At 54.9% G+C, this 22919-nt stretch overlaps 1 protein-coding gene across 1 annotated transcript; it reads left to right on the top strand.

Annotated features, from left to right (window-relative positions):
- The first annotated feature begins 6158 nt into the window (after positions 1 to 6158).
- On the top strand, positions 6159 to 22656 carry Cd5 (CD5 molecule). The gene is made up of 10 exons (XM_048360181.1): positions 6159 to 6282; positions 11725 to 11760; positions 14685 to 14759; positions 14931 to 15308; positions 17435 to 17719; positions 18809 to 18934; positions 19304 to 19357; positions 20954 to 21067; positions 21603 to 21692; positions 22567 to 22656. The coding sequence occupies exons 1-9, from the start codon at positions 6231 to 6233 to the stop codon at positions 21689 to 21691; spliced, it is 1209 nt and encodes a 402-aa protein (XP_048216138.1). The 5' UTR covers positions 6159 to 6230; the 3' UTR covers position 21692; positions 22567 to 22656.
- Positions 22657 to 22919: the final 263 nt, after the last annotated feature.

Genomic DNA, 22919 nt, shown 5'->3' on the forward strand with positions numbered 1-22919 from the left:
TCCTGAGTAGCTCAGATTACAGGCGTGAGCCACTGGTGCCGGGCCAGAACAAAGGTATTTTTAAAAAGATGACTGCACAAAACAGCTATCACAAAGTTATGTTTAATCACGCCCCAAAAGAATAAACAACACAATGTCCAGTCCTAAGGATTAAATACAGGACTGTGCACCAGTAGAGACGGAGAGGGATGGCTGGCGTGTTCAACACCCCTTGCACACGTGCGGGGGGGGGGGGGGGGGAGGGGGAACACGCCTCTGTGGGAAACTCTGGAACAGGCCTAACCTGGCTCTCCCTCCTGCTGGGGGCGCACGAGAGTTTCCAAGAGCTCACACCATCATCATGGAAACTTCTAGAAGGCCTGAGATGGAGGAAGATGGTGAGTTTCAGAAAGGGGAAATGACCCACCTCATCAGAATGAAAAAAAACAGCCTCCAGACAGGACCCCTGACTCCCATCCTCTGATCCCTGAAACAGCTCAGGCGTGGAGCCAGGCTCCTCGCCAAGCCTCCCCCCCCCCCCCCCCAGTGAGGAATGGCGGTGATTAGGCTCCCCACCGATGGGTGGGGCTGCAGGCAGTGTGACAGCCCCCCCACCCCCCACAGGTCTCATTCCCCCTCTCTCCCCACAAAGACCCAGCATCGACAGCCCAGCTCACACCAAACCCCACATCCCACAGCAGACGATTCCTCACGCAGCAACCCCAGCCTGCCGCCCTCCACCCCACTGGAGGCCAGGGCTCTAGAACAACGCTGCTACTCACAGACCTCCCCCCCCCCCGCCCCCCATTCCACAGATGAGCCAGCTGAGACCCCAGACCACACGCACAGGCCCTGGGGCACGCAAAGGCAGGCGTGGCCCCCAGGCAGCACATGGGCTGGCTGCAGGCGTCCTTCCTCCTCTCCCCACCCAGAGACCACCCCCACCCCACCCCACCCCACCCCACCCCCACCCCCTGCAAGCAGAAACAGGGTCTCAGGAATTTCCAGTCACTTAGCCATTGAGCACACAAGTACTGTCCAAGTACTGCCTCCTCCAGCCACCAGAGCATCCTGCCGTCTGCGGGAACCATCCCACAGATCCGTTCAACAAACACCCAGGTCCTTCTAAGCACCTTCTGCCCTCCCCCTCTGGGATCCCCAGTGGCCCCTGGGCTCTGGTGATGTCTTTGGGGGACCCTGACAGAATCCTCCCTCGGTTACCTGGTGTGGCCAGGGCAGCCTTGGCAGGTGTCTGTCTCTCCTGGCAGAAGCCACAGAGGCTCTGACTCTACCGGCCCGGGGGGGGGGGGGGGGTAGCGGCTGGGAGGGGGCTCGCTGACCCCTCCCCGCCTTGGGCCTCCACCCTGTTGGGCTGCATGGAAAACCCAGCCTGGCTCAGCTGACTTCCTCTTGTGTCATGGAAACTGTGGTGGCAGGGACAGGAAGCTCGCCAGGGATATGGGGTCTGAGTGAGGACAGGGCCTGGGGGAGGGGAGCTAGTGGGTGGAGGACCTGGCACTGCCTGGCACTGCCCACCACTGCTGTCTTATGGTTACCTAGCCAGTCTACTTTCAACTTTCTTCTTTTGCCCATCCTGGGTCTTGAACTTGGAGCTTGAGTGGGGCTTGAGCACTGACCTTGAGCTTTTGGCTCCAGGTTAGTATTCTCCCACTTACAACACAGCTCTACTCCCAGCTTTTGGGTGGATCATTGGAAATAAGAGTCTCATGGACTTGTCCTACCTGAGTTGGCTTTGAACCAATACCCTCAGATCTCAGCTACCTGAGAAGCTAGAATTACAGACATGAGCCACCGGCACCTACCTATTTTCTTTTCTTTTTTTGTTAAAACTCTTTTATTGTTATTGTAAAGATGATGTACAGAAGTGAGGGAAAGAGTACTTTTTTTTCAGACAGTGTCACCCCTTCCCTTGTTCCCTCCCAGTGTTTTCTTCCCTTCCCCACCCGAAGTTGTGTAGTTCATTTTCAATATAGTGTCCAGTGAGTGCCATTGCTGCATTTGTTTGCCCTTTGTCCTTTGTTCGCTGGGGCTTGAACCCAGGTCCTGAACACTGTCTCAGCTCTTTCACTCAAGGCGAGTGCTTTACCACTTGAGCCACAGCTATCCTTCCAGCTTTTTGGTGGTGAATTGGAGATTTGAGTCTCTTGGACTTTTCCTGGACTGGCTTCAAACCAAGATCCTCAGATCTCAGCCTCCTGAGAAGCTAGGATTGCGGCGGTGCTCAGCTTCCTTTCAATTTTCCAAAGATTAAAAAACAAACAAACACCTCAAACACAAGAAAGTAGAAATCATACCCTTGTGCAGGATGGACTGGAAAGTTAATATTTTTCCTTTGCTCTCTTTGCTTGGGATAGAAAAGGGGAAAGAGGGAGGAAGCTGTGGATTTAAATCTGGAGCCGATCTGGTGTCTTCGAAGCCTTGATCTTGCCATCTGTGGCTGAGGAGATTGAAGTCGGTGAGGAGATGCCCAGGGGTTCGGGTGGTGCTTACGGAAACCGCCCTCTTCCTTTGGGGTTACAGCCATGGAAGCTGAATGTGGGAACTGGAGATAATACACAGCTCATGGGCCCAATAAACACTGAACCCAGTCAGTTCCCCAGAGGGAAGACAGGATAAGAGCATCACTCTATCATGTCTGCCTTCCTGGCACTTAGCAGGAACAAGAACTTGTGAAATGAAGGAGGGAGTCCATGCATGAAAGGTTAGAATTTTCGGGATCAAGCGACCAGGAAGATGTGGGCAGAGCCAATGCCACCTCTGGAAGGGAGAGCACACCCGTAGGTGTGGACCCTAAAGCCACCATAGACCTCTCACTTCTTGGTGTGAGGAGAAATGGGCTTCAGCACCTGAAAACCTTCCAGGCCCTCCAGGTAGCAGAAAGTAACTTGGGAGCATTGCATGCTGGGAGGCAGAGCTGAGTCGATGTGTTGCTATGGCAACCTCATCAACCAGGAGGGAGGGCCATGGAGGGTCCCAGCCGCTGGGGGCTTAGAGGCCATGCTTTCACCCTCACCCTCACCGGCTCACCCTTCCCCACTGTGGGCTCCAACACCGCATCCCAGGAGTGCTCCACCCCTGCTTAGGATGGCCCAGAGAAGAAAGTGAGGAAGGAACCAGGCCTGCCCCTGTCCCACTCTACCCTGCAGAGCCCCAGAGACCCTCTACTGGCAGGCCAGACGCTGATTCCTGCCCCTCCAACCCAGAGATCACACATACATCCACTCCAACACGGAGATCACACGCACACATACACTCCAACACGGAGATCACACACACACACACACCAGCACAGAGATCACACATCCACTCCAACACGAAGATCACCTGCACACATCTGCCCCAACACGAAGATGACACACACACATCCACCCCAAAATGGAGATCACACTCACTCATCCACTCCAACATGGAGATCACACGCACACATCCACCCCAGCACAGAGATCACACACACACACACACACACACACACACACACATCCACCCCAGCACAGAGATCACACACACACACATCCACCCCAACATGAAGATCACATGCACATATACACCCCAACACAGAGATCAATGCACTCACATGCACACATCCACCTGGAGATGTACACACACACACACACACACACACACACATCTACCCCAACATGAAGATCAAACACACATATCAACTCTAACATGGAGATCACATGCACAAATACACCCCAACATGAAGATCACATGCACACATACACTCCAACATGAAGATCACATGCACTCACATGCATACATCCACCTGGAGTTCTACACACACACACACACACACACACACACACACACACACACTCACATCCACCCTAACATGAAGATCACACACACCACATCCACCCCAGCACGGAGATCACATGTACACATCCACCTGGAGATGTCTCTAACACATACTCCAACATGAAGACTACACACACACATCCACCCCAACACAGAGATCACATGCACACATCCACCTGGAGATCTCTCTCACTCATACACACACACATACAAACTCCAACAAGAAGATCACACACACGGACTGCAACACGAAGATCACATGCACACATCTACATAGAGATAGCTCTCTCACACATACACACACACTCCAACATGAAGATCACACACCCCACAGAAACCATGCAACTGGTAGATCGCATACAACAGTACAACACAGAGATCACGTACAGCGTGGAGTTCACGCACATGGAAGCCACATGCGCCAACATAAATGTGACACACACATCAACACGCGTGTAAGGTCAGCTGTTATCCAGTCATCCTCATTTTTGCTGCAGGAAGAACCCTGACAAGTGCAGTAAAAGTGACAGGAACATGACTAGGGAAGGAACAGCCTTCCAACACAGAGAGCTGGTTGTCTCTAGGGGACAAAGCATAGCATTAAGTGCTGGGCATCTAAGTACTTCCTGGGTTTGCCTGTGGGAGATTCCAGCCTCAGGTGGGGCCTACAGGCGGGGCGGGGCCGGGGGGGGGGGTTTCGGAGAGGAGAAAGGGGATTACTGAGGCTACAGCGAAGCCAACACATCTAGGGTTTGGGAGTTTACAGAAATAGAAAGATGGACCCCTGAGGCCTGGTTTATGAGCCCAGATCTTTGTTTTGTCAAGTTAAGATCTATCTTTCCAGACACTGTGGTCAACCCAACTTTAGGCTGAATAGAGCCTTCTGTTAACCCCCCACCATCTTGTGACACCCATGACCCTGATGGCTACATTTTTCCTATCGATAGTCCAGTCACCGGTGAGGGGGAAATCTAATGATGATGTTCGTCCCTCAGATGCCTTGGGATTGCATCTTCTCCATCCCACAGGGAGAATGGCTACCTGAGCACGTGGTGATAGAGATCATGTGTGTGCTAGCACCCAGAGATCATGTATACACACGTGTGCACACACATGCGTACAGAAGCCCAGCTTTTAGAGAGAACCACCCTGTACTCACTGATCAAGAACTCCATGGGAGTTCACCTCACCCTTCCAACCTCATGCCTACCAAAGGGCAGTGGGCTTCTGCTGGGCTCCCGCCCCAAGCTCGCAGCCCCTGAGTAGTTGATGTTTATTTATTTACTTCATTGTTATTGGAAAGATGGTATGCAGAGGCACGACAATTACGTGAGTCAGGTAATGAGTGCATTTCCTTTCATACAGTGTCTTCTGTTCCCTCGCTCTCTCTCAGTCCTTCCCTCCTGTCTCCACCCACAAGTTGTGTAGTTCACTTCCATCAGTGCCCTGTGAGTGCCACAGCTACCCTTTCGCACCCCGGTTCCCTTGAGTTCTGTGACCCCCCTAACCTCCCAAAGACAGACAAATGAACAAGCCAGACAGAAAGAAAAGGAAACACCACCAACAAAAAAAGGGACCTCTTCTTTCCATATTTCGGAGTTCACGTGTGTGTGTGTGTGTGTGTGTGTGTGTGTGTGTGTGTGTGTGTGTGTGTGTAAGTTTATATAAATATAAGGAAAGAATCCTGCTTAGTTTTTGCCCTGCCTTGAGCCTGCAGCAAGAAGTGGTATTGTAGCCGGGCCCTGGTAACTCACGCCTGTCATCCTAGCAGCTCAGGAGGCTGAAACCTACGGATCGCAGTTCAAAGCCAGCCTGGACTGAAAAGGCCATGAGACTCTTACTTCCCAATGAACCCCAGAAAACTGAAAGTGCAGCTGTGGCTCGGAGTGGTAGAACGCTAGCCTTGAATGAAGAAAGCACAGGGACAGCACCCAAGCTCTGAGTTCAAGCCCCATTACTGTAAAAAAAAAAAAAAAAAGTGGCATTGTGTGCCCCCTTGTTCTCCCTCCCCCCCCCCAACCCAGCTTGGAGCCCTGTGGATAGCTGGGCCCCTGGCTTGGACCTTGCCTGTCCACTGCGCTCACCTATGGCAGGGCCTCCTCCCTCTGTGGCCCACCAGGACCATGGCCCTTTCTGGTGACGGGGTAGCCAGGGGCTCTGCCCCTATCCCGGGCATGGAGGGCAGGAAGCTGGCAGAAGCCAGCGCCGCCATCCGAACTGAGACAGGTGGTTCGTTGCCAGGAGGAAGTTGACAGTTCAACTTCAAAGACACGGGTGACGCAGGCACCCCGAGCCTGCCTCCCTGTTCCACCTCTCCCCGCGCCTGCCCGCCCCACCCCTCCCTCCCCGAGAACAAGACACCCCACTGGGCCAAGCACCCTCACCCACGGGTGCCGACCTTGGCAGGCTTGAGGCAGGACGAGGCCGCGCCCATGGGCTCTCGCAAAGCGTCGCTCGCTGCCGCGTACCTGCTGGGGATGCTAGGTGAGTGCCCGCCGGCCCAGCCTGCACCCCTGCGCGTGCTGGAGGGTGGGGACAAGATGGATGCTCTCCAGATCATTTTCAGCCAAGGAGTCAGGCCACCCAGCCTCTCTGCCCTGTGCCTCCAAAGGGGCCAGCCTTTTCTCGGTCACCTCCGAGGATGTCCCGGCAGAGGGGGCTGAGGCAAAGCTGACCCCTCTGAGGCCTCCTTCCTTCTGATCCTTCCTGATCCTTCACACACGCAGCGCAGGGGGCCCACGGGGAGGGCCAAGGGCATGCTGGGAGACAGCGGGGACTGGGTCTGCAGGCCCGAGCCTGAGTTCTAAGCCTGGCTATCTGTGTGACACTGTCAGGCTCCTGCCCGCTCCACACCTCGGGTCTCCTAGAGGGAAGGGGGTCCCACGGTGTCCAGAAAGCTTGTTAGATGTGCCAGGGAGAGGGGCATTGGGCTCCCTGATAGTGACGAAGAAGCAAAGGGTTTCCTGCTTTGCAGGGGAGGCGCTGGGGTCCTGCAGCCCCAGTAGGGGCCTTGATCTGCACCTAGAGTGGCTGGTGTGTCTTGTGAGTCCTTGTGTGTGTGTGTGTGTGTGTGTGTGTGTGTAAGCTTGGGAGTGCGTGTCTGTGCACACGTCTGTATGAACACCACCCTTTCCTGGGCACTGCATGGCCCCTCATGGGCCCCTCGTGGTGGGACCGCAGATTAAGCACACATGAACTCACATGGTCGTTTGGACATGGAGCCACCAGAGGTTCCGAATGCTTCAGGGCCTGGAGACTGGGCCTTGGCCTGCCTTTTGGTACCCTGCTAGGGTGCTGCTGGAGCCTCTGCTTCTGGGGCGCCTAGCGGACAGGCCTTTCCTCTCCCCAGCCCCCACCTCGGGCCTCATGGAGCAGGGAGGCTGAGCCAGCCCTGTTGGCCATGGAGGGGGTCCTGGGGGTCCTGATCTACAGCACCTCCCACCGGAAGCCCATCCAGGCAGGGTCTCCATCCATGCAACCCAGAATCCAAGGTGCCAGTATGAATGACAGTCTGGTGGGTAACAGGTACCCTTGGTCCATGGTCGGGGGTGGGGGGACGGTCACTGTTCACAAACTAGTTTAAAAGCCATTTATGTTTTAATTTTTATTATTATTTTTTTTGTCAATTGTGGACCTTGAACTCAGGGCCTGGGCACTGTCCCTGAACTTTTGTGCTCAAGGCTAATGCTCTATCATTCTGAGCCACGGCACCACTTCCAGTTTTCTGGTGGTTCATTGGTGATAAGAGTCTCATGGACTTGCCTACCCAGGCTGGAATGGAACTGTGATCGTCAGTTCTCAGCTTCCTGACTAGTTAGGATTACAAGTATGAGCCACTGGCGCCAGGCTCCCATTTATTATTATTATTATTATTATTATTATTATTATTATTATTATTATTATTATTAAATGTGAGTGCTGGTCCTGGGGCTTGAACTCAGGACCTGGGCACTGTCCCTAGGCTATTTTGCTCAAGACTAGTGCTCTACTACTTTGGCCTAACGCTCTATTTCTGACCTCTCGGCGATTAATTAGAGCTACAAATCTCATGGACTTTTCCTACCATAGCTGGCTCTGAACCATGCTCCTCAGATCTCAGCCTCCTGAGTAGCTGGAATTACAGGTGTAAGCCACCAGCGCTCAGCTTTAAAATCATTTATGACTGACACATCATGGCAATGCCGGAAGTAGAGACCTATCGCGTCCATTTTACAGCAAGGAAAACTGAGGCCCAGACCGGTGTTCCTGGGGTGAGCACGGCAGGCTAGGTTCTCCGAGCTGGGCCTTCCAGCACAGCCTGCCTGGGCTTCACTCACTGTGGGCGGGGGAGTGGGGAGGCGGCTTGAGCCACGCCGGGCTCACCGGGCCCAGCCACCAGGCTCCGGAAGCCAGTTTGGATCCTGCTCTGCCACTTTCCCGCTCAGTGACAGTGGGCTAGTTCTGTAAGCTGCAGCTTTCTCATCTGTATGTGGAAGATAGGAATATTCTTCCTAGAGATGTATGGAGATTAGATACACCAGTGCACGTTGAGTGTCAGGCATTGTATAGTAGCATAAGAGCTCAGTGCACGTGAACAATAACAACAACCACTGTTGGTATTATTACTAGGTCGGCAGGAAACGACATGAAGTAGGATGGGGCGGGAAAGAGTGTCTTGCTAGATGCTCACCTCACCATCAGTCTTGACCCCTGGCCTCTTGCAAAGCTGTTCATTCATTCATTCATCCATCTATTCATCCATCTAGAATATCCGTGTTGCACAGGAAACACCAGCTAGTTGGCTGGCACAGGTGGAGTTGGGTCCCCAGAGGGCCCTCTTAGCCTAGCAGGCCAGACACCCCAAAAGTGAAGTCCCCTGAGGTCTGAGATCCAAGAGAGTCAAGAGCCAGCCTCAGCCGAGAAAGGAGAGAAGAGCATCAGGCAGAGAGGTCCAGAATGGTGAAGGCCATGGAGAAGGCCAGGGCGGGGGGGGGGGGGGGGAAGAGAGGAGGGCGCTGGGCTGCCCCAGCAGTGGAGGCCTCCGATCTGTCTTCAGGATTCCTCAGGTCCTCACCCAGACCCATCAGAGCAGGAAAGCTCCTTGTGCTTCCATTTCTACAAATGCAGAACAGGAAAGCAGGAAAAGCCTGCCCAGCTCCCTGCGGCGCTTCAGGCCTGAACATTGGCCTGCGCCTGCTCAGTCCAATCCCTACTGTGTGCAGCTGGGCGGGGGGGTTGTGAATAGAGAAGACCAGAGGTCTGGGAGAATTCTCATCCAGGCCCGAGTTGCTCAGAGGGAAGCTGTGGACGGCACATGAGAGAACCATGGAACACTTCCGGGTCCTGGGCACCCCAACGCCTGAGGGTCGCAGAGCACAGTGACAGCCCGAGCCTCAGGCTACAGGCGTTCTAGGCCAGAAGGGGCTGGAGTTGTTACCCCAGGGGTAGCCCTGGAAAGCCTGAGCTTAGCCTGGAATTGCCCCAACACCAGTGAGAAGAAAAATCTAAAAAGATGGAAAGAGGCTGGGGACAATCGTGCCCACATGTGATCCTACAGGCCCCAGGGCTCCCCACATCTCCCCATACCCAGACGCTAGGACCACTGGGAGCCAAAGACTATAGGAGGGAGAGGAAGGTGAGGGACCATGGATGCAAACTCTCTCTCTCTCTCTCTCTCTCTTTTGTGCTACTACTAAGACTTGAACTCAGGCTCTGGGCACTGTCCCACTGTCCCTGAACTTTTTTGACCACTTGAGCCACACCTCCACTTTTGACTTTTTGGTGGTTAACTAGAGCTAAGGCAGCCTCATAGACCTTCCTGCCCAGGCTGGCTTCGAACTGCAATCCTCAGCTCTCAGCCTCCTGAAGGAGCTAAGATTGCAGGTTTGAGCCAGCCGGACTGGGCTCTTGACACACCAGCTAACTGAGCCCAGAGAGGCTTGGGGTTAACTCTTCCCACGCATGTTCTGTGGATTGAATGGAGTCACGGTGGGTCAGGAACGTGCCGGGTTTGGTGAGACGCAGACCAGGCCTCATGGGCTTCCCTCCAAAGCAAGGGAGGCAGCCGCGCCCGACAGGCAAGGCTCAGCCTCCACCACGGCTGTGTCGACAAGCTGTTTAACCCCTCGTCATATCCTCGTCTACCAAACACCCTGAGCACCCTAAGGGTGCATGGGAGGACGGAGAACGCGGCATCCATTGTAAAGCCTTACTCCCAAGCGTGAGCCCAGTGCTGCCCCTCGCTAGCCAGAGATTAGCACCACCTCAAGCTGCCCTGCTCGGGGCACGGGGCACCCCCCGAGTGTTGGGCAATCGGCAAGTGCTGTTAAGAATGGTGACTTCAGGGGCTGGGGATATGGCCTAGTGGCAAGAGTGCTTGCCTCGTATACATGAGGCCCTGGGTTCAATTCCCCAGCACCACATATACAGAAAACGGCCAGAAGTGGCACTGTGGCTCAAGTGGCAGAGTGCTAGCCTTGGGCAAAAAGAAGCCAGGGACAGTGCTCAGGCCCTGAGTCCAAGCGCCAGGACTGGCCAAAAAAAAAAAAAAGAATGGTGACTTCAGGCAAGGGAAGCGCGGAGTCTAGTGGTCTAGCCTCTGTGCTTTCTAGAAAAGGAATCCTCCCACAGGGAAATCCCCAGGAAGGCCTGAGGTCCTGGCCAAGCTGTCCCAGACCTGGCCCACCACACACCAGTAACCCCAGTTAGCCCAGCTCTGAGCACTGAGCCCAGGCCTGGAGGCCCTTCAGTGTCACCCGAGCAGTGGTCTCGTGCTCAGTTCAGGCAGCGGATGAGTAAACCAAGGTTCAGCTTCCAAGAAGGGTTCTGTTGCAAGGCCCACTACTTCCAGGACTGCTGGGGGGGGGGGGGGGGCTGGCCCGGGGCCCCAGTGACTTCATTACACTGAGTCTCAGGGGAAGGGGATGTGGCTGCAAGAGGTGCCTGTCCCCCTAAAATTCTACCACCTGCTTGGGAACACTCAAGACAAGAATCAGCCTTTTTAACCCGCTGCTGTTTCTCAGACCCAACAATGATTTCTCCCAAGCTATGGACCCAGCTGCTTCCTGTGTAATGCCCAGCCTCCAAGAGAAGCAAGCCCGCGTCCCACAGATGGAGTCAGGACACCAGCCTGCGCCTCGGGCCCCAGGCACTCCGTCCCCACCCCCTCCCAATGGTGCATGCTGGGTAGAGCTGGTCCCCCACAGTCCTCGTGGCCTGGCCTGTGGTGGTGATTGGTGGTGATGATGGTGGTGGTGGGATGATGGTGGTGAGGGCGATGGTGTTGTTGGGAGGGTGATGGTGATGGTGACAGTCATGGTGATGGTGGTGATGATGATGACTTCCTTGCCCACTAGACAACCAAGCCCCCTGACCAGTGTGGTCAAGTCCATCCCCGCCCCCCAGTCTGTGCCGCGGTCTCCTCTATGGGAAGCCCTGTGCTGGGCGGTTGAAGGTCGCTGCTGTGCTTCCTGTATTGCCTCGGGAGTACAAGAAAGGCGCAAACACCTCGAGTGTTCCTTTATGGCCGACTGTTCAAATGCCTATAGCTGTGGGCTCCAACGTTCCCGAGTGAAAAAGGCATGCCGGGAATTCTCATGCCATAGCCCCCAACCCCCAGGGAGCGATCCTCGCCCTCCCAAGGCCCCGCGCACTCCCGTGGTGTCTGTTCTGTCGCTTCACTTTGGGGGGGACATGGATGGCTGTATCCTACAACTCAAAAGGGGCAGCTAGCGTGCAGCTCCCTCAGGGGGAAGGCCACACGGCCACCACCGACACGGGCCCCTCCGTGTACGCCGGAGAAAAGCCACTCCCTGCACCGCCACTTGAGACGGTCATGATCCCGGAGCCCCACGTCCTGCCGTGGGGGCAGGGAGCTGTCAAGGCAGCTCCGCCCCCCACCCCGGGGGAACATGGGAGCCCCCTGACCTTCCTCTCTCCTTCCCACAGCCGCTTGCTGCCTCGGATCCAGGTGGAACAGTTCAGGTAAGGAACTGCTGCGTGAGGGGAGGCCGGGGCGGGGCAGGAGCCGAGCCGTGACGCCGCGGAGCTGAAGAAGCGGTCACCTCCCCCCCCTGAGAGAACGCTACCTCGTAGTCAGACGCACGTGCATAAGCACGCACGCACACAAGGGCACGCGCGCTCACGCAGGCACGCACAGACGACGCCCCTGTGCGGGTGGCGGCCCCTGATAACCGAGAGGCACCACGCACACGTCAGTTCTCATGTTCGTGGCTGCCATGGCGCTGTCTCCGTGCACTGGAAACACGGGGGCCCATGAGTGCTCCTCTGCGGCGCTCCGACACCGGAGCCGTGCCCCCGGTCCTATCCGCTCTTGTCATTCTTCACTTTCTCCTTTTTGTTTTCGCCCAGGACTAGCCTCCGATCAGGATCCTCCTCCCCAGGCCTCCCCCATAGCTGAGATGACAGGCACGCTCTACCACCCCGAACTTATCTGTTGAGATGGAATCTCACTAACGATGGCCCAGGCTGGCCTTAAACGGTGTTCTTCCCAATCTTGGGCTCCCAAACAGTTGGAAAGATCAAGCCCACGTTGAACTTTTTTCTTATTCTTTTTTTAAACTCAGGAGTTTCCTCCCTCATTCCACCACAGGCCTCTCTTTCATCTTGATTCAGATACCATTGGGCTGAATTTACTTAAGAAGAACTGAAGCTAGGAAAGCTGCAAGGGGCTCAGCAGACCGGGGCCAGGACCCGGGCTCTACACTGACCTCCTAGCTCTGACCTCTGGGCCCTACGCTGACCTCCTAGCTCTGACCGCTAGTGAGTGACTTGCTCTCTGAATCCCCATTTCACCCCCCGTGAGATGAAGAGACAAATCACTCCCCTGGGAGCAGCCAGTGAGCCTTGCTTCTACCTTTGCTCCACCTGTCCAGTCTCCACCCACACCGGACACCCCTTGCATATCCCTCCATAGCTCTTGATGCAAGCACACACACCGTATATATACACACACCACACGCAGCACACACGCAAGTGCGCCTGCGCACACCACATGCATGCAAACGCAAACGTGCATCACAAACCACATGCACCTTACTCATGCGCTCACGCACCTGCTCCCGACACACACACACACACACACATGCGCACACACACACGTGCGCACACACACAGTTGGCCCTCCCACCTCTGGATTCGGCCAAGTGCAGATTAGAAATGTAGCCAGGCCCAAGTGGCTTAGCTCTGTTCTGAACATTCATAGATGGCTTTTCTTGCTATCATCCCCTAAACAGTATAACAACCATTTGCATAATATCTATATTACATTAGGATTATAAGTAATGCAGAGGTGGTTTAAAGCATTTAGGAGACTTTGTAAGATATATACAAATATCATGCCTTTTTATGAATTTTTCCTCCAGAAAAATTAATAAAGGCCCTGTAATCAGGGCCTTGCATATACCAAGCACACTCTACTACCGAGCTATCTCCCCGGTCCCTATGCTCTTTTATTTAAGGACCTTGAGCACCCGTGGATTTTGGTACCTGTGGGAGATTTGAGAACCAATCCTGTGCCAAGCAAGAGAGAGTGCAAGGCCCTGAGCCCCAGTATTCACACATACACAATCACACACACACACACACACACAATCACAAAAATCGCCTACCTACCAATTGCAATTGCACTGCTGGGTATTTACTCAAGAAAAAAATGGAAATATGTCTGGCCTACACAAAGCCATGTACCTGGGTGTTTACAACAGCTTGGTTCATAGTAGCAGTACCCAGCAATAATCCCAACAGTTACAGAAAATCATGTAGCAAAGCTATACAATATTACTTATCAATAAAAAGAAATGAACTACCAATACAAGCAGCCACACCTACACGTTTCAAGTACATAAAAATATGTGGAGCAAAAGAAGCTAGGTTCAAAAAAAAATCCATGCATATAATTCTGTTTAAGTCTATGACCTTGTGGAATAGGCAAAACTAATTTCTTGTGACAGAAAGTGGAGGCCTGAGGCTAGATTTGGGGAAATTAATTGTCGAGGGCCATTTGAGAACTTCCTGCTTGCTGGACATGCCTCAAATCTCCAATTATGATGGTGGCTGTGCGCTTGAATAATTTTTTCCAATCCCATTAAACAGTCTCCTTAAACTCAGTGCATTTCACTGCGTGGAAATCGTACCGTGGTGAAAATAATTTTAAGCCGGGCACAGTGATTCAACCTTGTAATCCTAGCTACTTGGGAGATGGAAATGGGGTGATCCAAGTTTGAGGCCAACCCAGACAACAAGAAGTTTGTGAGGTTCCATCTCCACCAACGACTGGGCACCATGCTGGGTACCTGTCTTCTCAGAGACGGGGGGACATGATGGTCAAAGGTGGTGTCACCCCCTGGTCCCTCCCCAGCAAACATGGGGATGCATGGGGGAGGGGGGTCAAGGCACAGGCCAGCCTGAGACCAAAGAAAGACCCTACTTGAAAATTATCAGGCTAGACACCCCCCCCCCGGGCCTGTGACCTGGGGCCTGAGCAAGTACATGGAAGGAAAGAGGGTCCCCCAGATTATAGGGGCCTGGGAGGAGAAGGCCAAAGGGGTGCTGGCACCTGTCTGGTAGGATGGGAAACACACAACCTGGTTCTGCCAAGTGTCCATTTCCTAGTCCCTCTCAGCCTCCATTTTCCCATCTGTCAACTGTGGAAGGCCCACCTGAGAAGGAGGCTGAAACAGTATGAGTGTGCGTGTGTGCGTGTGTATGTGTACACATGCGCTTGCAGGTGTGTGTGTGTGTGTCATATGTCACATGGCTTGTTTGGCAAGTGGCACTGATGTCACAAGCTCCAGGTCATCCACCTTCCCCTCCCCTCCCCCCTCCCCCCACCCTCAGTCTTCCTTCCTCCTCCCTCCCTCCCTCCTCACCACAGTGTCTCCTTACAGAGTTCTTCCAGACAGCACCTCCACCTACAACTCCACCCACGAGCCCCCCACCCACGACTACACCAGAACCCACAGGTGAGAGAGCGGGCGTTGAGGCCTGGTAGGGAGATCGGGAAGGGCTAGATCTAGCATTGGACTCCAGCTGCCCCAGGGTACAGCTGCAGCTGCGTGCAAATTGGGATCAAACAGCCTGGACTATTGAAGGTGGGGTGTGCTCAGCCCTGTCCTCCCCCCACCCCCACCCAGTTCCCCCCAGGCTGCAGCTGGTGGCCGGGCCTGGGGCCCTGCAGTGCGCAGGCGTGGTAGAATTCTACAGCGGCAGCCTGGGTGGCACTGTCCTCTACGAGGCCCAAGAGCAGCTGGACAGCCTGGGCAGCCTCCTGTGCAGTGCTCTCCAGTGTGGAACCTTCCTGAAGCATCTGCCACCAGATGAAGTAGCCAGAGCCCCGGGCCTATCAGAACCAGGGAGAGAGACCGAGATGGGCAGTGCCGGCGTGGCTGAGGGGAGGAGCCCTTTGCCAACGCGATGGAAAGTCCGGAACTCCAGCTGTGCCTCCCTGCCTGAATGCTTCAGGAAAATCCAGCCGCAGGAGGGCAGCCAGGTGCTGGCCCTGCTCTGCTCAGGTCAGTGGGGCTGACCCTGGGAGGGTCACATGACAGGCGTGTGTACCACACAACACAAAACCCCAGGAAAGCCTTCTGGAGAATGCAAGGGACAGGGACATGGCGCATGGATCCCCGGCCTCTAAGAAGTACAAAAGTGGGCGAGGAGGCTGCCGCTGAAACCAGCCCGGAGGAGAGCTGACCCGCCACCCCTTGGAAGGGCCAGCCTCGGTCCAGGGAGGTTTCTAAGTCACACGCGATGCGATGGGAAGGATGATGAGGGAGAGGGAAGAGGAAGCCCCAGGAACCAGAGCCAGCCCCCCACCCTCACCAGGAGGGGACTAGGCCCCAGGTGGGGGTGGCACGGGCATGGCTGAGGGAAGGGGGCAGGGGAGGCCGAGGCAGTGGCCAAACAAGGAACAGTGGGTGCTTCTTTGAGCAGTTCTGAGCAAGGTAGCATATCTGGTGAGGTGGTGCGTCCCTGTCATCAGAAGTGTCCTCTTGGGGCTGGGGATATGGCCTAGTGGCAAGAGTGCCTGCCTCGGATACACGAGGCCCTAGGTTCGATTCCCCAGCACCACATATACAGAAAACGGCCAGAAGCGGCGCTGTGGCTCAAGTGGCAGAGTGCTAGCCTTGAGCGGGAAGAAGCCAGGGACAGTGCTCAGGCCCTGAGTCCAAGGCCCAGGACTGGCCAAAAAAAAAAAAAAAAGAAGTGTCCTCTTGCAGCCTGGACTCTATTCACAGACATCCTACCTCATATGGGGACCAGGCAGGGCATTCTTCACGTGTTACACTCACCCCTCTTGATGGATGAGAAAGATGAGGCTCAGAGAGGCTCTGCTTTGTGCCAAGGATCACATAGCGTTCACTGGGGCTTTCCCTCAAGCAGTGTTTATCTGGAACCTGTTGTCTCTCAGCTTTTGGTGCTCAGGGTACTGTCCAAGACAGGCAGCAAGGGCATCACCTGAGAGCCAGTGACACACAAAGTGAGACTGGGCACCGTGGCTCCCACCTATAATCCTAGCTAACTCAGGAAGCTAAAAGCTAGAGATCACCATCCAAAGCCAGCCTAGGAAGGAAAGTCTCTGTGCCTTTTTTTGTTTGGTTTTTTTTTTGTTTGTTTGTTTTTTGTTTTTGCCAGTCCTGGGGCCTGAACTCAGGGCCTGTCCCGGCTTCTTCTTGCTCAAGGCTGGCACTCTACCAGTTGAGCCACAGTGCCACTTCTGGCATATATATATGGTGCTGAGGAATGGAACCCAGGGCTTCATGTATGCAAGGCACGCTCTCTACCACTAGGCCATATTCCCAGCCCCCGGTGTGACTCTTAATTACCATTATTAACCAGCAAAAAGCCAGAAGTAGAGCTGTGGCTTAAGTGGTAGAGTGCTAGCCTTGAGTGGAAAAGGCTGAGGGACAACACATACGCCCTGTGTTCAAGCCCCAGTACTGGCACCAAAAAAGAAAAAAAGGCGGGGGCTTCTGTGATTCCTGCTCAAATATAAAAGGCATAGCTCTGGATTCTCAGGACTGGGGACTTGGGGTAACGTGCTGTCCCCTCCAGACAGAAGCAGCTCCCAAGGGTCTTGGCCTGACGAGAGACTAGGGGCTCTCGGCAGCCCCTCCTCTCCCCCCCCACCCCCCCCCACCCCGTCCCCAATCAAGGAGCCCTCATGCGGACTACAAACCCGCAAACCCATGCCAGGGGCTTCTTGCCTTTGAAGATTCTTCTAAATAGAAGATTCTCCTGGGCTTTGAAAGTGGGTGTTGCCATGGAAACTGGCCCAAGTTGGTGAGATCACAACTCATTCTAAATGGAGCAGGGCGGCCTCCTGTTCCAGCAGAGACCTGTTTGTTCATTCCTACTCCTCAGGCCTCGGGGCTCAAAGCCTAGCCCTCCGAGCGAGCGCGGGGCCTGGGCAGTGGGCTACCTGGGCTCTGTCCACCAGGACTTGGAGCAGATCCTCCGCACCCCTGGGTCTCCCCACCCTGAAATGCATCTTGGCTGCCTGAAGCTGCTCAGGGGCCCCAGGCACCACCAAGCTTGGTGCGGGGAGGCCCAGGAGGGAGGGATATGGAGAAGGAAGTCCCCACGGCGCCCTGTTGGCCAGGTCTGCACCTCATCTCCCACTGCTTGCCCTCCCCAGGTTTCCAGCCCAAGGTGCAGAGCCGCCTGGCGGGGGGCAGCGGCGTGTGCGACGGCAGCGTGGAGGTGCGCCACGGCTCGCGCTGGGCCGCCCTGTGCGACAGCTCTGCCGCCAGGCGTCTGGCCCGGTGGGAGGAGCTGTGCCAGGAGCAGCAGTGCGGCAGGGCCATCTCCTTCCACGCGCTGGACACCGCCTCCGCAGGGCTCTTCTGTCCCGATGAGAGGTTGTCCCAGTGCCACAAGCTTCAGGAGAGAAAAACCCACTGCAAGAGGGTGTTTGTCACCTGTGAGTTGATGGCGGACCGCAGTGGGCAGAGGGTGGCTCTGAACTTTCCCTCTAGGGCCTTGGCAGTCCCCGAGAGCCTAGGAAAGGGTGGCAACTAGGGTTTGGAGAGCATGTGGGCTCAGTGATGCACATGAACAATAAAGGGGGCACTGGGAAGGCCCACAGGTAGATGGCTGTCAAGGGGGCGACAGATGGCACAACTCTGCTGATAGCTCTTGCACTCCCACGGTGAAGGCTAGCAGATCAGGGGTGGGCTGTACATATTTTCCACATGCATAGTAATTGGATAATGGATAAAAGAGGGATGGACGTGTGGACTTGTGGGTGAGTAGATAGGTGGATGGATAGGTGGATGGACTAGTGAGTGGACGGATGGACTAATGGGTGAGTGGATGAGTGGATGGATGGAGGGATGGATGGATTAATGGTTGAGTGGATGGGTAGATGGATGGAGGGATGGATGGACTAATGGGTGAGTGGATGGGTAGATGGATGGAGGGATGGATGGATTAATGGTTGAGCGGATGGGTAGATGGATGGAGGGATGGATGGATTAATGGGTGAGTGGATGGGTAGATGGATGGAGGGATGGATGGATTAATGGGTGAGTGGATGGGTGGGTGGATGGATGAATTAATGAGTGAATGGGCGGATGGATGGATTAATGGGTGAGTGGATGGGTAGATGGATGGAGGGATGGATGGATTAATGGGTGAGTGGATGGGTGGGAGGATGGATGGATGGATTAATGGTTGAGTGGGTGGATGAATGGATGGAGGGAGGGATGGATGGATGACTATTGTTTCACCCTTGGTCCTTGATGGTAGATGATGTGAAGTTGATCACCACTAAGTAGCAAGTGGCAGAAAAACTAACAGTTGATCACAAATATAAGTAAAAGCTTGATGACCAACTGGTAGATGGATGAATGCATTTTCTAAAGACAGACAGAGAACTCCCTTCCACACACACTGGTGGATCTGCGGGAGGAGTAAAAGGACTGGGGGAGTCAGACTGCAGCTATGCCCTCTGAGAGGACAGCTCTCCTACCCCCATGCCAGGGCTAACCTAAGCCCTCTGCGTGGCCAGGCCAGGATCCAAACCCAGCAGGCCTGGCTGCAGGCACCGTGGCGAGCATCATCCTGACCCTGGTGCTCCTGGCTGTGCTGTTGGTCATGTGTGGACCGATCGCCTACAAGAAGCTGGTGAAGAAATGTAGGTACCCAAACCTCAGCCACCCCCCTCTCATCACCCAGCCTCCCCGCTCTGCCCGCCAGCCCTGTTCAGTAACAGAAAGTCAGGAAGGAGGCCCTGGACATCCTCGGAGCTGAAGCAGGCCCAGAGCTGGGACTCGGGCAGGGCCTCTGATGGCAGGAGACACTTGACCCAGCACTCGGTGATTCCATCTCCCCCTCTGAAGCTAGTTAAGGAAACTGAGACTGGAAGACTGGAAGGACAGAGCCCAGTCCCCTGCTCTCAAGACACTTGCACCTCCTCCCTCCTCCCCCCCCGCCCCCACCTCCTCCACTTCCACCCCCCACCCCCCCATCCCCCGCCTGACTGTGCTTCCTGTCGGCCACTCAGTTCGTCAGAAGAAGCAGCGCCAGTGGATCGGCCCCACGGGAATGAGCCAGAGCAGTAAGTGTCCCCAGAAGTGGGGGGGGGGGGGTCCCCGTCCGCCCCGGGACTCAGGCCAGGGGGTGGAGTCACAGTCTCTGCTGAGTAGCGGTGGCCGGAGGCTCCTGACCCTCACCACACCCCACTGAGGCTTTGAAATGGGACAGGTGGCTGAGTGGTTTTTGCCTCCGAAACCTCAGACACCCTGATGTCCCCTGCGTCACCTGCACTGTCTCTGCAGTCGACTTGAGCGGAGATCGATCACAGGCTTTTCCTCCCTGCGAGGCCTTTCCTAACACAGGGGCCAACAGATCCAACAGAACGCAGGGGCCCACAGAGCTGGGAACCATGAACTAAGCAATGTTCAGCCTAAGCCTTTGTTTCCGGACTTATCAGAAGCCCTTCCTTATAGGCATTTTTTTCCCCATCATTCATCTTCAAGGCAAGGAGGTGTTGAAGGAAGATTGTCCAAACTGATGTGATCACAGAATAATTGTATTATTTTTTACGATTTTCTTTTCTTTTCTGCTGGTACTAGAGCTTGAACCCAGGGCCTAGGCACTGTCCCTGAGCTTTTTCACTCTTAGCTGGGGTTCTACTGCTGGAGCCACAGCTCCACTTCCAGCTTTTTGCTGATTCCTTGGAGCTAAAGAGTTCTCATAGTTGTTTTTTTTTGCCTTGGGCTAGCTTTGAACTGTGATTCTCGGCTCTCAGCCTCCTGAGTAGCTAGGATTACAGGTTACACCTCCAGCATGCTGTGGTCATGGAATCATTTTAAGGAGCCAGTTGTAGAACACTGAGATGCAGGCAGCCCAGCCCCTGCCCTGGTCTTCATCTCGCTCCTTCCAGCCACACAGCACCTCCCAAATGCATGGAAGCCTGGCTCTCCTGCCTCCCATTCTGGTCTTCCCCTTCCCCTTTGCGAGTTCGGGGCCAAATCCTTCAAGAAGAGGAGGGGCCCTGTGTTGTTCAGTCTAATTTACTTTATTGTTGCTTTAGAGATGATACACAGCAGGATTACCTTTGCATGTTCTTTTTTTAAAATAATACTATAGACAGGTGCCAAAGGCTCCTGCTTATAAATCCTAGCTACTCAGGAGAGATCTGGGAATGATGGCTCAAAGCCAGTCCAGGCAGGAAAGTCCAGGAGACTCCTATCTCCAATTCACCACTACCAAAAAACAAAGCCAGAAGTGGAGCTGTGGCTTCAGTTGTAGAGCACCAATCTTGAGCGAAAAAGCTAAAGGACAGTACCCAGACCCTGTGTTCAAGCACCAATACCAGCACAAAAATAAATAATGATGATGATGGTGATGACGACCACTACCCTCAGCTCCTAGGAGGGAGTACATCTCCCAATCACTACTGAGAAAATGCTTGATGACTAATCACCTTCCCAATCAGATGACCACTGGCCAATAGCAGGCTGCTCTCCAAGTGCACACTTGGCCCTGTTAGCATGAACACCCACCACCCCAGGGAGATCTACTGCAAAGGCTGTGGGCACCTCTGCCCCTTCCCCTGGGAACAGAAAGTTAAACTCTGGGCCTGCTGGGGACGGAGGAGGAGGACAGCACAGGAAGTTTAACCACATGGCTGTCCCCCCCATCTGCTCAGTGTCTTTCCATCGGAACCACACCGTGCGGTCCCAGGTTGAGAACCCCAGTGCTTCCCATGTGGACAATGAATACAGCCAGCCTCTCAGGGACTCCCACCTGTCCGCGTATCCAGGTGAGCAGCCGAGGGCAGGGGAGAAGAGAGCACAGCCCTGCTGAGGCTCGTTGTGCTTGTCTGAAGAAGGGAGGAAGGCTTCAGGGGGCAGGAGATCAAACTGCCCACTTGACAGCTCGCCCCAGCAGGACCGGGGATGGCATTCAGCCTTCGCAAGCCTCAGAGGCTCCTCTGAGACCTTGAACCATTCATCACTCACTTCTCAAGAGAAGCATGCACTTGCACGGATGCCATTAACCCTGGCCTTGCTGGGATCTAAGGGGCCTGTTTCTCTGCAGGGCCTTGAGGGGCTGGATGGTAATTGAGGCCGGAACAGAGCCACTAAGGGGCCTAGCCAAGGCTCCATGGCTAGTTCCAACAATGAAGCCCCAGGGAGGCTGGAGCTCCAGATCATTAGCGAGTGCTTGCCTGGCTTGATCAAAACCAATCTAGTGTGTCAGCAGCTCAAAACGGGCCTGTGATCTTCCAGCCCTCTTGGCTCTGAGGGCTCTGTGGAGTCCTCTGTCTAAACAGCTCTTCCTCCACACCTCTCCAGCTCTGGAAGGGGCCCTGCAGCGCGCCTCAGCCCAGCCCGACAATTCCTCCGACAGCGACTATGATCTTCACACAGCTCAGAGGCTGTAAAAAGGTGAGCTTGTCCCCCCCTGGCACCCGGCACTCCCACCCCAGTCTGGTGATGGCACTTGGTCCCCACCCATCCATACACAAGTAGCGCCCCAAGCACTAATCTCATAAAGGGGAAGAAAAGGGAGCCCATTAGACAACTAGAAGAGGACCTCCTCCTCCTCTTCCTCCTCTTCCCCCTACTCCTCCCTCCCCCCCCCCCTTTTCTCCTCCTCCTCCTCCTGCTGCAGCCTGGGGTGTTATCTTTAAGCTTTTTTTTTTTTTTTTTTTGCCAGTCCTGGGCCTTGGACTCAGGGCCTGAGCACTGTCCCTGGCTTCTTTTTGCTCAAGACTAGCACTCTGCCACTTGAGCCACAGCGCCACTTCTGGCCATTTTCTATATATGTGGTGCTGGGGAATCAAACCCAGGGCTTCATGTATATGAGGCAAACACTCTTGCCACTAGGCCATATTCCCAGCCCTATCCTTAAGTTTTTTTGCTCAAGGCCAGCACTATACCAGTAGAGCCACAGTTCCACTTCTGGCTTTTCGGGAGTGAACTGAAGAGTCTCAAGGACTTTCCTGCCTGGGCTGGCTTTGAACCACAACCCTCAGAGCTCGGCCTCCTGAGTCGCTAGGATTACAGGCATGGGCCACCAGTGCCAGGCTAGGATCATGGACCTTAAAGCCATCTGGTAAACAAAGCACATTTGAAAAGATCCCTAAGGGTCTGGGACAGAATTAGGCCCCTTCAGAGCTCCCAAGCTCCCAGAAGGGAGGAGAGGCCCAGGCCAAGCTGTCCCCAAGCTGAACCCCGGGGGGGCTCAGCCCATCCTCACCTCCCCCAGTCACCCCTGCGTGACAGCATCTCCCCTGACAGGTCCTTCTTGCTTCACAGGACTGGGAACCCCAACAAAAGACCAATGAGCCACACCCAGCCGTCCTGAGGACACTCCCCTTTGACCTTTTGGAAGTGACATTGCCATTTCTACCCCCAGCCAGAACTTGAGACACCGGGGCCTTGGCCTTTCACACGTCCTATGCCCTGCCTGGGGCGGTGACAAGCTCCTACCGCCCTGCCCCTTCAACCACAGCAGCTGGACAGCGCCCCCCCCCCCAATCCAAGAATGGAGTTCACGAGAGAGCAGAGCCCAGATGTAATCTGCCCTTTTGAGCAGAGATCTGGGGTGCAGAGGAGTCATTCTCCTTGAGCTCCAGGCAGCCCTGCCCATCTGCTCAGAGCTTCTTC

Source organism: Perognathus longimembris, chromosome 13 (assembly GCF_023159225.1).
Source record: "Perognathus longimembris pacificus isolate PPM17 chromosome 13, ASM2315922v1, whole genome shotgun sequence".
Classification (NCBI taxonomy): domain Eukaryota; kingdom Metazoa; phylum Chordata; class Mammalia; order Rodentia; family Heteromyidae; genus Perognathus; species Perognathus longimembris.

What these genes read in the sequence shown, in the direction of transcription:
- Cd5 (XM_048360181.1), top strand. Translation starts at nt 6,231, where the DNA reads ATGGGCTCTCGCAAAGCGTCGCTCGCTGCCGCGTACCTGCTGGGGATG. An exon ending in GACTACACCAGAACCCACAG is followed by an intron (nt 14,760 to 14,930) that starts GTGAGAGAGCGG and finishes ACCCCCACCCAG; the next exon opens with TTCCCCCCAGGCTGCAGCTG. An exon ending in GCTGGCCCTGCTCTGCTCAG is followed by an intron (nt 15,309 to 17,434) that starts GTCAGTGGGGCT and finishes TGCCCTCCCCAG; the next exon opens with GTTTCCAGCCCAAGGTGCAG.